The sequence below is a fragment of the Zeugodacus cucurbitae genome, chromosome 6 (assembly GCF_028554725.1).
Source record: "Zeugodacus cucurbitae isolate PBARC_wt_2022May chromosome 6, idZeuCucr1.2, whole genome shotgun sequence".
In the NCBI taxonomy this organism is placed as follows: domain Eukaryota; kingdom Metazoa; phylum Arthropoda; class Insecta; order Diptera; family Tephritidae; genus Zeugodacus; species Zeugodacus cucurbitae.
This window is the reverse complement of record NC_071671.1, coordinates 54,637,087-54,652,599: the sequence shown is the minus strand read 5'-3', so window position 1 is coordinate 54,652,599 and position 15,513 is coordinate 54,637,087. Positions and strand designations below refer to the sequence as shown.

The following is a 15,513-nucleotide window of genomic DNA, read 5'->3' as shown; positions in this document are numbered from 1 at the left end:
AAAACGGACTAAAACTTTTCAAGACCCTAGATATCGGACATGTTGAACTCAGCGCCTAAGGATAAATTTTAACCGAAAATATGGGTAAATCTCTCAGATATCTCAATTTAATTCAGAGGTAATTGTTTTCTTCTAATAGTGTGTCTCTGTTCCAAAAATTATTAAAATCGGAAAGCGAAATTAAGTGCTGGTGAAAATGAATGAAATCGGTTCAGGAATTACCTCAGCCCTCATACACTATATAGGACGATTTTCGTTATTCTATTAAACTTTGTGCCGAATTTATAGGTAAATTTGGGTGTTATCTTATTAAAATTTCTTTAATAAATTGCGAGAGTATAAAATGTTCGGTTGCACCCGAACTTAGCCTTTCCTTACTTGTTCTACATAAATTTTTAATCGAGTTGAAAATGCAATTTAACCCTGGGACAAAGTACGTATTTTTAATGTATTTTGCAAGTTGTTGCTCACACTTCTCAACGTTAGATGTCGCTGCTGGATATAAATAATAAAATAGCAATCAGCTAATGAAACTTAACAACTCCCTATGAAAAACAAAAACAAAAATCTATAACAGCTAATTGATTATCGAGTAGCCGGCAGTGCGAATGGAAAAAACTGGTTTCTCAATTAAAATTTTAATTGATCAATTAATTTGGCTGTGTGAATGGCAAAAACTGGTTTCTCAATTAAAATTTTAATTGATCTATTAATTTGGCTATGTGAAAAGGCTATAAAACTCAAGTCATTGTTTCTAAGAACTCTCGATATTACTTTTCTCCAACAACTCGTGCTATTACTAAGTTAACCATATTCACATATCTTGATTAAAATTTGGTTTGATTTGAACCAATATTTCCTGTCGATCAAAATAGAGGCTTAGACGCCAAATCTACCATGAAAATTTACCATTGGAATCAAATGTTGTACTCTTACTATCACGAATGATTTAAATCTGCGATCTCTCGGTGATCGTGTCTCGACAAAAATGCGTTACGTAATTATTAGAGCAATTTGCTCACGTCGATACGGGAAATATGAATCAAGAAACATCAATAAGAGTGTGCTATAAAGGATAAATGACTCAAAGAAGCATTTCGAAGTGATACTTCCAAATTCTCCCAGCGAATATTTAAAGAAATATAGACACAGAGAAATATTAGTTTACCTGCGGTTCTTTAATTTCGAATATTAGATCCTTAAATGATGCCTTACAACTCACCACTAACTCTTTCCTTAAAACAATGATGATAACAAATTCGAAGCTTTAACAGTAGAATAAATTTTATTTAAGCAGCAAATATGCAAATGTATGTATGTGTGTTTACAAAAAGATTCTACTTAAACCCATGTTGGTTTGTGTGCGTTTTCATATTGTTAGCTGAGCAAACATGTTTGTTTGCACTACATGAAATGCTTTGCAATTAATGAAGGACATAAGTACAACAACAACAACAGTGGCATTATTGTCACGTCAACAATTTACTTACTGTTGACATGCACAATATACATATATACATATATATAAATGGACGTTACAAAAAAAACACACTTTACAACAAAAACACATTACAACAACAACAACTATTAAATATAGCACAAACATATTTACTTTAATATAAAAGCAGAAGCAGCAGTAGCAGCAACAGCAAGAAATCGTGTAAGCGCTTCATATTAAGCAAAGTAAATAAAGCTCAAAGCTGCCATGTAACTGTGTGCGTGTGTATGTGTTGACTTGAGTGGTATGTGTTGTGTGACCACGCAGGGCATTGAGGACAAACATGGCAGGATATTAATTGCTTAAGTTGTCGTGGCATGTTTAATTGTGCGATTTGCTTGCTCTCGCTCGCTTGGCGTCTACAGAGGCAAATAAACATACACACACATACACGAATTTCTAGGTTAGTATGAAATTCGCAATATACATACATATATATATTGACACAATACAAATATTGGCATTTAAACGCTTACGTTTGCTTAATGACTAAGTGCTTGCATTTATTACATACATACATATATACATTAAATATATTTAGTTTCACTTTAACCAAAATTTTGTCTGAAAAAAATTTGCCTTCAGCAGCAAATATTAATTATGTTAATTAAATGCCGCTTTTTGTGTACTTTTCCTTACGCAGAATCTTGTGATTGCGTATTGCTTGACCTTTCAGCCAACTCGTCGCCAAGTTAGACATTTAATTAGCGCATTGTGAATGAAATGCGCTAACAAATGATTGCCACTTAAGCAGTTCTATTTATTTTATGGCTAAATATTTCCAAATTGTTGGCTGAAAGAAAAAATGATGGATTACGGTGAATGTGTTTAACAACTACTTACAGATGAGTTATGCGACATTTTATTTGGTTATCAAAGTGATAGATGTCTTTGAAGAATTGCACAGATATGCGCAGATAGAAAGCAAAAACTTAATTGCGATGACTTTTGTGATATATATTCCCGAAAATTTGGAAAAAATAATGAGTTTTTTTTTTCCTATTATAAGTTATCTAAGGTCTAGTAGCAAGAAATCCATTATTTTTCTAATAGATTACTTTAGTAGAGCGATCGCTTTCTGCTTTATGACAACAGAAAGATAAGATTTCATACAAGAAAACCTTCTCAGACTATTTTGCTATTGCTTGACTCCGTATTGCTTGAGCCACATCACAGAAAGACACCAGCAAAGAAAACGAAAAACGCCAATTTTTCTTCCACAAAGGCGAAAACACTAGTTAGAAGCCTGAAAATGTTAAGACTGGTTATGGTTCTTATACTGTAACGTCCCATCGCCGCCTTTGATTGCCACTGGTTTCGTCATTCCGTTCCGATGATTTTGATGTCAAAGATACGTCACATTCTCGAAGGTACATTTTCGAAAACACCAATAAAATAAGGGAATCCTGTTTTTTCAGGAGATAAAATTGGACAAAAACACTTTTGGAACCTTATATAAAAGGTTGAATACATAAATAAGTTCGATGGAAAGTCATGGACCGCATTTATCTTTATGAATCGCTGCTGAGTCGTAACATATTCGAAGTATTTCTGCAGTGTATGGTTACTGGTGATGAAAAGTGTATCACTAAAGACACTGTCCAGCGAAAACGGTCGTGGTCGAATCATGGTGATCTGGCACGAACGGAAGTCAAGCCAGAATTGAAGGTCAGAAAAGTGTGTTTTTTGTGGTGTTGGCAGGAAATCATCAACTATGAGCGGCTCCTCTACAGAAAACTCTAAATTCGGAACTGTATTGGTCATTTGGTCCGTCCGAAGAAAGCAAACGACTAGAAGCGGCCAGATTTAGCCAACGTGAGAGGAAGAGCGTTCTACCAGGACAACACAAAGCCACTGCTATCGATAGTTACTTATCCGAAACTCCGAAAGATAGTTTGAGATATTCTTTTGCTCGCCCTATAATCGGGACATATCACCAAGTGATTGCTAACTGTTCCTGTCTATGGTTTTGGACTATAAAAGGAAGTGGCTAAAAGAAAAGAATGTTTGGTTCCTATAGCTGAATTGATTTGCGAGATATATATAAAAACCTCTTCGAGGCGTGGCCATGCCCACTTCCCCAAAAAAATTACATCCAAATATCCCCCTTCCTAGTGCGATCCTTTGTACCAAATTTTACATTTATAGCTTTATTTATGCCTTAGCTATGACACTTTATGTGTTTTCGGTTTTCGCTATGTGGGCGTTGCAGTGGTCCGAAAGTGCTAAGGAATATGTGTACCAAGTTTCATTAAGACGGACGGACGGTTATCCAGATTTTAACTCGTCATCCTGATCATTTTGATATGCATATATAACCCTATATCTAACTCATTTAGTTTTATGACTTACAGACTCATAGCAACTTTGTTGCGAGAGTATAAAAATTAAAAAAAAAAATTATTATTTTATTAGACTTTAGTATATACTCAAGCTGGAAGAACGGATTTCGCTTAATCATGCGCCATTCAGGTGTCACGAACATGGCGTATGAGTAATCTACAAAATTTTTGTCAAGGAGAATATTTTCCAAATAATTTTTGAAATCACTTATGCACTAATTCTTATTAACCAACTTGCTCACAGACTCCTTAACTCACATATTTGAGAATCATATGCCATGGAAATTTTCTTTATTTAAGTGAAGAGACGTATACATGCATCCTATAGGTTAGGTTGCATGGCTGTTCCCCATCATAGGAAACACACTTAGACTATTAGTAGACTGTCTTTTGTAATTCCAAAAATTTTATTCCCTCACTTAGATTAAAGAATCGACAAAGCGCTTAGAACATAAATCTGCAGAAATCGTTCTATATCGTGAGAATGTACAAACAATTGAGATACCAGAAATGTTTACCTAGATCTCTCAAAGGTGGGACATTCCAGAAGTAAATGTGGGTAAGATTTCACCCAAAGATTTTCACATTCAAGCAGCGTCCCATAAAATTTTTAGTTTGACCAAACACCCTATCAATAAAAAATAAAATGTCCAGAGCGTATGAGTAACCTAAATCAATCACATAAAGGAGAAAATCTCTCAAACAAAATTTCAAGCGCAAAAACAGCAATTTTTCTTACTCTTCAATTTAACAACCTTCCTCCCACACACGCCACAGCGATATACAATTTTTCTAACTAATGCCTTTGGCTATTTGTCAATTGATTAGAATTTCAATTTCATTCTGTCCGATTTTGCGGGACATGTTAGTCCGTTAGTTTTTATGAACTGCCGGCATACACACTCTTTTGCTGCACCTTTTTGTTCCTTTTGTGCAGAAGAAACAAATGATAAAGGAATATAAAAATGCAGATATTTTATGTACCGTCTCTTTCTGCGCCTCTCCTCCCCACTATTACTGCCGCCTGCAACTCGTTTTCATTTGGCAATATTTTATTTTACGCTCCATACCGGCGGCGGCGCTTCTACTGTTAACATTTTCAGCACATATGTACTCATATGTATTGAAATACAATACCATTACGACTATTCTAACAGCGTTGACGGGCATATTCATTTACAAACGAACTGGCAGGCAGGAGCATATCAATTTTTCATTTCACATACACTACAAATATTTATATACAAATACCGTTATGTGCTGTGGATTGGCAAAAATATTGTAACATACGAAAATATAGTGAAATAAAATATTTGGTTGTGCTCTCAAAATCAATGAATGGTCAGCGCTTTGAATACGTTTGACCTCCCGCTATGCCTGCCTGCCTACAACGCTGTATGGATTTTGTTACTTTTTTTGCTTCAAACTAGTTGGTTTTTGGTCGCTTTGCTAGCTATCGGCGCATCCTTAACTCATTTATTGTTAAAAGCATTCAAATCGTTTATTTTCCTGTAGCAATATTTTCTAGTTCTTCTTGTTGGTTTTGTTGGCCAAAATATATTCGCCAGGAGTACCATATCATATAACAGTTTGCTTTGGAAAGCTGAACTGCAATACTTTGGGATATTTTTTTCAGCGGAATAAAGGACTTTTTATTAACAAATTTATTTACCTTCGAATATTAAAAAGTTCTGTTGTGTTTCAAGGGAATATATTTATTAGATATACTCTTTGAACTTTTTTGCTTTAAAAAACTTTTTTCAAATATAAAATTCATGAAAATATGAATATTAAAATTCTAAAAAAAGTGGTTGACAGCAAACTCAAATAAGAAACCAATAAATTTGCAACCTAACCTTAAAAATAGTTTTTTTCTTTTACCATTTCATTCTTCACTGTGACATCATGAATGGTTCCCTGCTGCTTTTCTCTACTTTTTTATCATTTCTTTTCTAAATAATTAATTGATAATAAGAAAATTTAAAATTTGTTTTTCTTAAAATTTTCTTGCATCATTGGCGCTTATCAAGAATTTTTGTGACACAGTGAACTTAAAGAAACTACGCTACGCCGTAATTCGCGCTATTTTAGAAGTTTTCCTTCGTTAAAGGCAAATCCGCTCGAGAAAAGTTCCGTGAAATTATTGGTGTTTTGGGGGATGGTACTTTTTACTTCGAACTGCGAAGGAATATTTTCGACGATGCAGAATGGTTGAAAATGACACCATGGATAAGCCAGCCGGCGGAAGACCTGTGACGACGAATACCGATCAAATCATCGAAAATATTGAGTTAGACCGGCAAGTGGCATATCGCGCCTTCGCCCAGAAGATAGGAGTTAGCCACCAAACCATTTTAAACTATCTGCAGAAGGCTGGATACACAAAAAAGCTTTGATGTTTGGGTGCCGCATGATTTGACGCAAAAAAAAAACCTTCTGGGCCGAATCAACGTCTGCGATATGCTACGGTAAGAACTCCACCCATTTTTGAAGCGGATGGTGACTGGCGACGAAAAATGGATAACATACGGCAATATAAAGCGTAAACAGTCGTGGTCGAAGACCGGGGAATCGTCCCAAATAATAATTTGCTGTGTGTTTGGTGGGATTGAAAGGGAATATGAGGTGCTCCCATATGGCAAGATGCTTAATTTTACCATCTACTGCGAACAACTGGACCGCTTGAAGTAGGCGATCGACCAGAAGCGTCCAGAATTGGCCACAGGAAAGGTGTAGTGTTCCACCAGTGCAACACCAGATCACACACTTCGTTGATGACTTGACAGAAGCTACGGGAGTTCGGATGGGAGCGCCAAGTTATGTTGTTGCTGTCCATGGCGGCCCATGCTGGTTCATAGTTGAACTCAAAAAAGGCTTTTGTCCGAGTTCTTTGAAAATAACGAGGCGAATAACGCTTCTACGAGGGGGGTACTATGAAGTTGCCGTATAGACGGTAACACTATTTATAAAACATTAAATAAAGAGCAAAAAAGCGGAAGGGGGATACTAGACAACCTAATATATGAAGCCAACACTCCGAAGCTAAGAGATAATCTTGATATCTGGATGTCTAATATTTTCTATAACAGATACCTACGGATTCCAAGCAATGAAGTCAATTGGTCAAGATCTTATATTACCTTTATCTATTATGGTTTAAATCATCTTTGTCCAAAAATTAGATTTTTTAAAGCTTAAGCCTTTTTCGATATATTTCGAGTGTCGGGAAAAAATAATGGCTCAAAATATTTATTCTTATTAGGCTAATCAAAGAATTATTTCTGAGTTACCAGATAACCAACTTAATTTAATAATTATTAATACTAGAAACAAAATCGATCTTTACACATATTTCGAACACAGCGCCATCTAACGAACAAATGATTGTTTAATACAACAAATTAAATGGCGAACAAATATTCATAATATAACATCATAAAAACAGTTTATAAAAAAATAGTCAAATACTCTTATTTATTATATAATTTACAATACTAACTACAAAGCTTTGAAAGCTCATAAATTAGCATTACTAAATTACTATTATGTATACATTAATTTAATTTTTTTTGTTTTCCATTTTTTCAGATCATGTACGCGAATTCAACTGTGGCAAATTATATTATCGCACTTTCCATATGGATGAGGAGAAGGACACGCTCTACGTGGGCGCCATGTAAGTGAAATTTGAAAAAAAAAAAACCAAAAAAATCGCCGCATTGTGGATTGTTGTTGAGTTTTTATGTTTTAGTTTTACACAAACATTATTTTTATTTATAAAAAAAATAGGTCTCCCACTTCGCAATATCAAAGTTTTAACAACACTTTTTATGCAACAGAAATCCTCAAAAAGCTCAGCAGCGACCGCAGCGCCGGCGATTTATTGGTTTTTAACGATATTAACTGATTTTTATGTCTCCACAGGGATCGCGTATTCCGTTTGAACCTCAAAAATATTTCGTCATCACAATGCGATGTAAGTACTACTATATATATATAGCATACAGATTACAGTTATCATAAAAAAAACACAGTTATTAGCTGATGGAATAAAGCAAATGACATAAAAAATTTAGTAAAATATGACCGTGGCGACTTTTCGCCGCACTTAAAGTCATAATTATAAATTGATGGATGTTTTAGGCTGCTGCGCCTAAACGTATGCATTAGTAGTGGTTGGTATTCACAGTTCATTCCGCAAGCGCTAAGCTGTTGACAAACAAGTTAATACTTCTGCGCAAAAAAAAATATGAAAAAAGGGAAATAAATCTATGACAAACAAAATATCAAATTCACCGTTGACTGCCAGCTAATATGCCTAAAAGTGTGCAACAGTAACTGTTCCAAACACAAAATATTAGTTATTTATTAATACGAACCGCTAAGGGCAAGCTTACTCGCGTTTAGTTGAGAGAGAGTGAGTAAAAAACAATGTTGAGCACAGCTGAGACTGCAGCTGAGCGGTTGACATAAGCACTAGAGATTTATGAGCAGCGGACTAAATTTTGCCACAATCACACAACTTATATATCGTAGAAAAACTGCGTGAAAAAAACGAATGAAAATTGTGCAAAAAATAATAAAATAAACTCGTAGCGAAATTACATACATTTTTAATGAAAATGCGTCCCAAGCGATACAAATAGCCACAAATCCAAAATGATGTGGCGGACACAAACAACTAAAAATTGCATTTGGAATAAACATTTGCATGTGTTTATTGTCTCCAGGCACTATATTTGCGACAGTGCTATTGCTGTAGACCATTTGAAGCCATTTTGCTTGTTTTGAGAAGTATACTTTCAGGCTCTTCAGCTCAGATATGAAAACAGAAGCATGTCTAACCTTGACGCACAAAGTCTACATATATTTTTCGGTTAGTTAGTCTAGTTTATGCGTCAGAAATAATATGAGTGAAGAAAAGTAGTGTAGCATACCTTTAGGCGCAATATATATATATATATAATTAGGTTTCTCTTTATTTCAACGAACTATTATAAAATAGATTTTTATCAAACTCAGCTGTACATCCTAAAGTTTTTCGACAGAGTTTTCTATATATACGAGAAATCCAAAAAAAAAAGTTGGTAATATTCGGAGTAAGGAAAATAATTTAGCATACATTTAGGGGCCGCATATGGTTTTATGCCTTTAGAAGAAGTTAATGAACTAAAATTATACATATACAAATATGTACCGATGCAAAGTAGTAAACATGGACACTAACGGGATATTTGACCTATCTAACTGTTTACTTATTCAAAAAATATAAATAAAGTTAGTTTTTCACATCGAAACAGTTTTGTTCCTACCAACATCATAGTCAGCATTCTATTTCCACCTCTAAAAATATCTATCCACTCCACCATTCGCCCATTGTACCCCAAATAATAGCATTATCTACTTAACGGTAAATTTGTGAAAGTATACCTTACTGCCCCATCGTGTACATAAAAATTTAAAAGCGAAATGGTTTTCGTACATTTTAAACTCCCTATAGATTTCAACATAACCATCAAAATTCAACTGCATGCAAACACATTGCAAACATAACAACAACAAATAAAAGCGCAAAAAAATAGGCAGCTCGTAAGATATTCAGCTTAACAGCTCGACGCAAGCATTAGTTGTCCTGTGTGACTCATGGTTTTTGGCGTACTTAATAGTAATACTTAGTTTGCGCCTACTTTATTATGCCCCTTAACGCACTCACACACACATACACACAACCAAAACCAACCACATTGAGTGCCTGAGTGAGTAGTTGGTGTTGTTGGCAACAACAATGCATGTCCTTTTACTTTGTTTCGCTCTATATATTTTGGCGCTGAAAAAGGCACATCAACGGAGTGAAATTTGATTGCGGTTGCTTCTACGCAGTGTTCTTGAGGTTTTTGGGAAATATGAGTGGAAAATTTTAGAATGTTAGAACATAATGTAGGTAGTATAAAGGTTTGTAAAAATTCCATTTCGGCTTCGAAAGACGAAATTATGTTAATCTATACTTTTATAAATCATTTAAACAAAATATATTGCTTTGTGAGCCAAAATTAGTTCATTGATATGAGACTCATAAAAGTCATGTTACTCATACGCCCTGTAGTACATTCGCAGACTGTTTGAAAAGTGGGTAAAAATTTACCTTTCGTTTATTGTTCTGATAATATTTTGGGAAATTTTATGAATTTCAGAAACCGTTTTATTTAAAGTAAGAAACAATTTGAAGATTTCAATTTTCATATATAACATTTCCATATAAATCCAGTTATAAAATTATACAAAATTCCCAAAATTTCATATTATTCGTACAAAAAACTGAGTTTAAATAAAAAATATCAGTTTTCGGATGAAAAAGTTAACCTTGAAATGACAGCACAAATTTCAAGAGACAATTAAGTTAACAATATGAAATAAAAAATTTCATTTTTAAAAAATATTTTCAGCCTACATTAGATCTCATTGATCTTATGTTAGAAATTCTGAATATTATTTATGTCATAAAAATATTGCTTACGTGGGTTTTAGAGGTTAAAAAAAGGTATTTTTATTTTTTTTTCATATATTTCATTTAATTTCATCTCAAAGATACATATTTAAACAGAATTTTGTGATTTTTTTTAATTCCGAAAACTCAGTCGTTGGCACGTCATCTACCATGACGTCATAAAAAAATGCTCTCGCCATGCACAGCATAACTCATTATTAGCTAATCTAAAATCAATAAATCAAAAATAGTTTGATAGTACATGAATAAATCTAGTTAATGAACAAAGGAAAACAAAAATATAAAAATTTTAATTTTTGGCAGACCTTGAACTAAAAACCTCATTTTATTTTTTAAATTTTCGCCATATATTGCCTCAAAAAATAGTTATTATAAAAAAATAAAAATCCTTCCTTCAATAAATAGTTAATGTTGCATCAAAGATGTGAGCAAAATTTGAACAAAATCGCCTCATACCTTTTCGAGACATCATGTCCACCAAATTAAAAAATTGAGTTTTGAGATTAACGCGTTTAAAGTTATAAATTCAAAGTGACGTGAATTTTTATCTCTTAGAATTTTATTCGAATCGGTTTGAAATTTTTAGAGAATATTTTACACATACTTCATTATTTAATGAGACAAAAGTTTTTTCAAATTGTGAAATTTTGAAACCCACCTAACCCAGTAATGTAGGCAATTAAACTTATAACGGGTGATTTTTTTGAGGTTAGGATTTTCATGCATTAGTATTTGACAGATCACGTGGGATTTCAGACATGGTGTCAAAGAGAAAGATGCTCAGTATGCTTTGACATTTCATCATGAATAGACTTACTAACGAGCAACGCTTGCAAATCATTGAATTTTATTACCAAAATCAGTGTTCGGTTCGAAATGTGTTTCGCGCTTTACGTCCGATTTATGGTCTACATAATCGACCAAGTGAGCAAACAATTAATGCGATTGTGACCAAGTTTCGCACTCAGTTTACTTTATTGGACATTAAACCAACCACACGAATGCGTACAGTGCGTACAGAAGAGAATATTGCGTCTGTTTCTGAGAGTGTGGCTGAAGACCGTGAAATGTCGATTCGTCGCCGTTCGCAGCAATTGGGTTTGTGTTATTCGACCACATGGAAGATTTTACGCAAAGATCTTGGTGTAAAACCGTATAAAATACAGCTCGTGCAAGAACTGAAGCCGAACGATCTGCCACAACGTCGAATTTTCAGTGAATGGGCCCTAGAAAAGTTGGCAGAAAATCCGCTTTTTTATCGACAAATTTTGTTCAGCGATGAGGCTCATTTCTGGTTGAATGGCTACGTAAATTACCGCATTTGGGGTGAAGAGCAACCAGAAGCCGTTCAAGAACTGCCCATGCATCCCGAAAAATGCACTGTTTGGTGTGGTTTGTACGCTGGTGGAATCATTGGACCGTATTTTTTCAAAGATGCTGTTGGACGCAACGTTACGGTGAATGGCGATCGCTATCGTTCGATGCTAACAAACTTTTTGTTGCCAAAAATGGAAGAACTGAACTTGGTTGACATGTGGTTTCAACAAGATGGCGCTACATGCCACACAGCTCGCGATTCTATGGCCATTTTGAGGGAAAACTTCGGAGAACAATTCATCTCAAGAAATGGACCCGTAAGTTGGCCACCAAGATCATGCGATTTAACGCCTTTAGACTATTTTTTGTGGGGCTACGTCAAGTCTAAAGTCTACAGAAATAAGCCAGCAACTATTCCAGCTTTGGAAGACAACATTTCCGAAGAAATTCGGGCTATTCCGGCCGAAATGCTCGAAAAAGTTGCCCAAAATTGGACTTTCCGAATGGACCACCTAAGACGCAGCCGCGGTCAACATTTAAATGAAATTATCTTCAAAAAGTAAATGTCATGAACCAATCTAACGTTTCAAATAAAGAACCGATGAGATTTTGCAAATTTTATGCGTTTTTTTTTTTTTTAAAAGTTATCAAGCTCTTAAAAAATCACCCTTTATATGAACATATGTAAGTAAACTCGAAATAAAAATTTGACAGTTTTGGGTTAAGGAATGCTAGTTATGTTTATGAAATATTGTGCTGAACCAAAGTTTGAGCTGGTAACAGAAAACAACCAAACAATAGTTAAGTCCATGCAAAAGAAAAAAATAATAGAATTTTGAAATGATGAAAATTTAACTTGAAAACGGTTAAAGTTCTTGATTTTCGTTTTTAACTAAACATCTTTGACCGAATGTAAAGTACAGTGGAACTTCCATAACTCGAACATCTCCATAACTCGAACTATTGAATTGACAATAGCGTTTAGAAATGAATTTTCATACAAATTTCCTTCCATAACTCAAACTTGCTTAACTCGAAGGTCTTCATAACTCGAACTTTTGAATTGGCAATAGAAGTCATATTTCATACAAATTTTCTTCTATAAATTGAACTTTTCGCCCAGGGCATAATACAAAATTAAAAATTTTACTATCGATGCAGAATCTTAAAAGATATCGTATGGAGGGGAACAAAAGATATGATATTACACTTATGGATTTAACAATATTTTATATTATAATGTACCACTGTAAGACATGTAGCTTACTGAATAATACATAATTTAGACCTAGAGCATAGTTCAAGCAAGATAGCGCACATGACACATATTCACGTGACATATAAATATATGTATGTAGACCTGTGATATGAATTTGTAACAGCAACACATATGCGTAAGCGTCTCCCCAGAGCGCTGAACACTTTACAAGACACGCAACGCACCTGCCATCAACGCCACCGACGCCCGTCATCGGCGACACATCAACAACAACAAATAGCAGCGTCGGTTACTCATTGCCAGCACTTTGCACCACCGCCGCACAAGAAAACGCAAAATGCGTAACGCTGACAACAGGAGAAACCAACACAGCGGTCGGCTGCTACGCTGCTGCGCTTCTGCTGCTCATTATGCGCACTTTACTTTGTCTTTTGCATTATGTGCATTACGTGATTTATAAATCAATTTCGTTGAAAGCGCTGAGAATATTTTTTTTTTTTACTTCGCTACTGCACACTCAGCCCTTTTGTGCCTTCCTGCTGCTTGCTACAGGCGAAAGTAGTGCGTTGCGCCTACAATTATGCTATGAAAATGCCACAGCCTACAATATAATATTGAAATTTACTTCCAGGCGGGTTCCAGTGGTACAAAGTGTCGAACGAGGTTACGCATATGAGACTAGCAACACATGTCAGCGGCAGTACGCACACACTCACGCGAGAGTGCCGAGTAGAGGAATGCATGTTATCAAGCAAACCAAACCAAACCGAAATGTGTGTCATAAATATGCAGTTATGTGCAGCGACCGCAGCACGCTCACACTCCAATTGCTTAAAAGCCTCGGGTCGCGTTGTGCATACAAAAACAAAATACAAAAAAATAAATGAACCACCAACATCTGCCGTTATGTGGCACAAATGCAAGCCGCTGCTGCATGCACGTTCTAACTTCGGCAAATGCACCGTTATGCGGATTTGTTAGTGAAAATATTTGATTTAATTTTCCTTATTATGGCACGCATTCGAATTTATGCGCTGCACACTGCCACAGCCACAGCGTTGATTTTATTGAAAAGTTTGTGCAACTGTGTGTCAAGTTGGTTGGTTGGTTGGTTGCGCGCCGTTGTTGCATGTGCCCTATGGCAGCGCCCTAATACGATTTACAGCATTTGCATGCAAATTATGTATAATTACGGTTTATTTACTCAAATTCAATTGCCGCTGATTCACAAAACACCACACCAACACACATGAACATGCACAACTGTACTCACCACAAATGCATTGGCATTGCTCGTGTTGCACGGCAGTGCGATTCAGGCCAATTCGCTTGTGTACTCGTATGCATGGCGCATACTTTGTGGATGTTGATTTGCAGTTGTGCAACTCAATTGATTGCTGCTTTCAGTGTTTCATAATTTTATTTGATGAATTGGAAATTTGCTTCAACTAGCTGGTTGTGGCTTGAAAATGTGAGAGTTGTGTGCAGAATTTCATTAAATTCAGTTTTAATCTTCTAAACTGCTGCGAAGATTATAAAATAATTATTGATTCTCACTCAGTGGTATATTAAACCTCATCGATTAAAGTGATTTAACAGCTAGTTTTACTACTGCAAAGCTTCTACAAGAGTGTACAGCTCCTGGCGTATGCCGATGATATTGATATCATCAGAAGCAACAATCGCGCCGTTTGTTCTGCTTTTTCCCGCATGGATAAGGAGGCGAAGCGAATGGGTCTGGTGGTGAATGTGGACAAGACGAAATATCTCCTGTCATCAAGCAAACAGTCAGCGCACTCGCGTCTTGGCTCCCACGTCACTGTTGACAGTCATAACTTTGAAGTTGTAGATAATTTCGTTTATCTGGGAACCAGCATTAACAACACCAACAATGTCAGCCTTGAAATCCAACGCGGAATCACTCTTGCCAACAGGTGCTACTTTGGACTGAGTAGGCAATTGCAAAGTAAAGTCCTCTCTCGACGAACCAAAATCAAACTCTACAAGTCGCTCATTATTCCCGTCCTGATGTAAGGCGCTAAAGCGTGGACGATGACAACATCCGATGAGACGACTCTTGGGGTTTTCGAGAGAAAGGTTTTGCGCAAGATTTATGGTCCTCTAAACATTGGCAACGGCGAATACCGCAGACGATGGAACGATGAGCTTTACGATTTATTCGACGACATTGACATAGTTCAGCGAATAAAAAGACAAGTATTCGATGCAGTACCCGCTGGAGGAAGCCGCGGAAGAGGACGACCTCCACTCCGGTGGAAAGACCAAGTGCAAAGTGACCTGTCTTCACTTGGTGTTTCCAGTTGGCGCCAAAAAGCAAAAAAAGGAGGCTATAATCGCTTAAAGCGGTTCCTACGCCAAGTATATATATATAAGCATTTTTTACCCACTTTAGACCAATTTTACTATTGTGAATGATTCAAATTACAAATTATTGAACGCCGCTGGAAATCAAGGATTTCTTTAAATGCCGTTTGAAGCGTTTCTCCACGAAGAAAGAATATTTACACCATACCATATATTCCAGAGGATATTTTTGCGTTATAATTATACTTAAGAGCTTCTATTCTGATCGAAAAGCTGGTAAAATGTGTTCTATTCACTAGTCACTAAT

At 35.7% G+C, this 15,513-nt stretch overlaps 1 protein-coding gene and 1 long non-coding RNA gene across 5 annotated transcripts in view; one reads left to right on the top strand and one right to left on the bottom strand.

Annotated features, from left to right (window-relative positions):
* The window catches only part of LOC105218054 (semaphorin-2A), a 250,973-nt gene that overhangs the window by 190,202 nt on the left and 45,258 nt on the right, over positions 1-15,513 (top strand). For all 4 annotated transcript variants that reach the window (XM_054232840.1, XM_054232838.1, XM_054232836.1 and 1 more), the window contains 2 exons: positions 7,429-7,516; positions 7,765-7,816. In XM_054232840.1, the coding sequence (XP_054088815.1) occupies positions 7,429-7,516; positions 7,765-7,816 (140 nt within the window). The remainder of the gene's footprint in view (positions 1-7,428; positions 7,517-7,764; positions 7,817-15,513) is intronic.
* LOC128922435 (uncharacterized) lies at positions 5,036-5,599 on the bottom strand. The gene is made up of 2 exons (XR_008471660.1): positions 5,513-5,599; positions 5,036-5,456 (listed from the first exon to the last, which is right to left on the bottom strand). It is a non-coding gene; the product is annotated as an uncharacterized LOC128922435 (long non-coding RNA).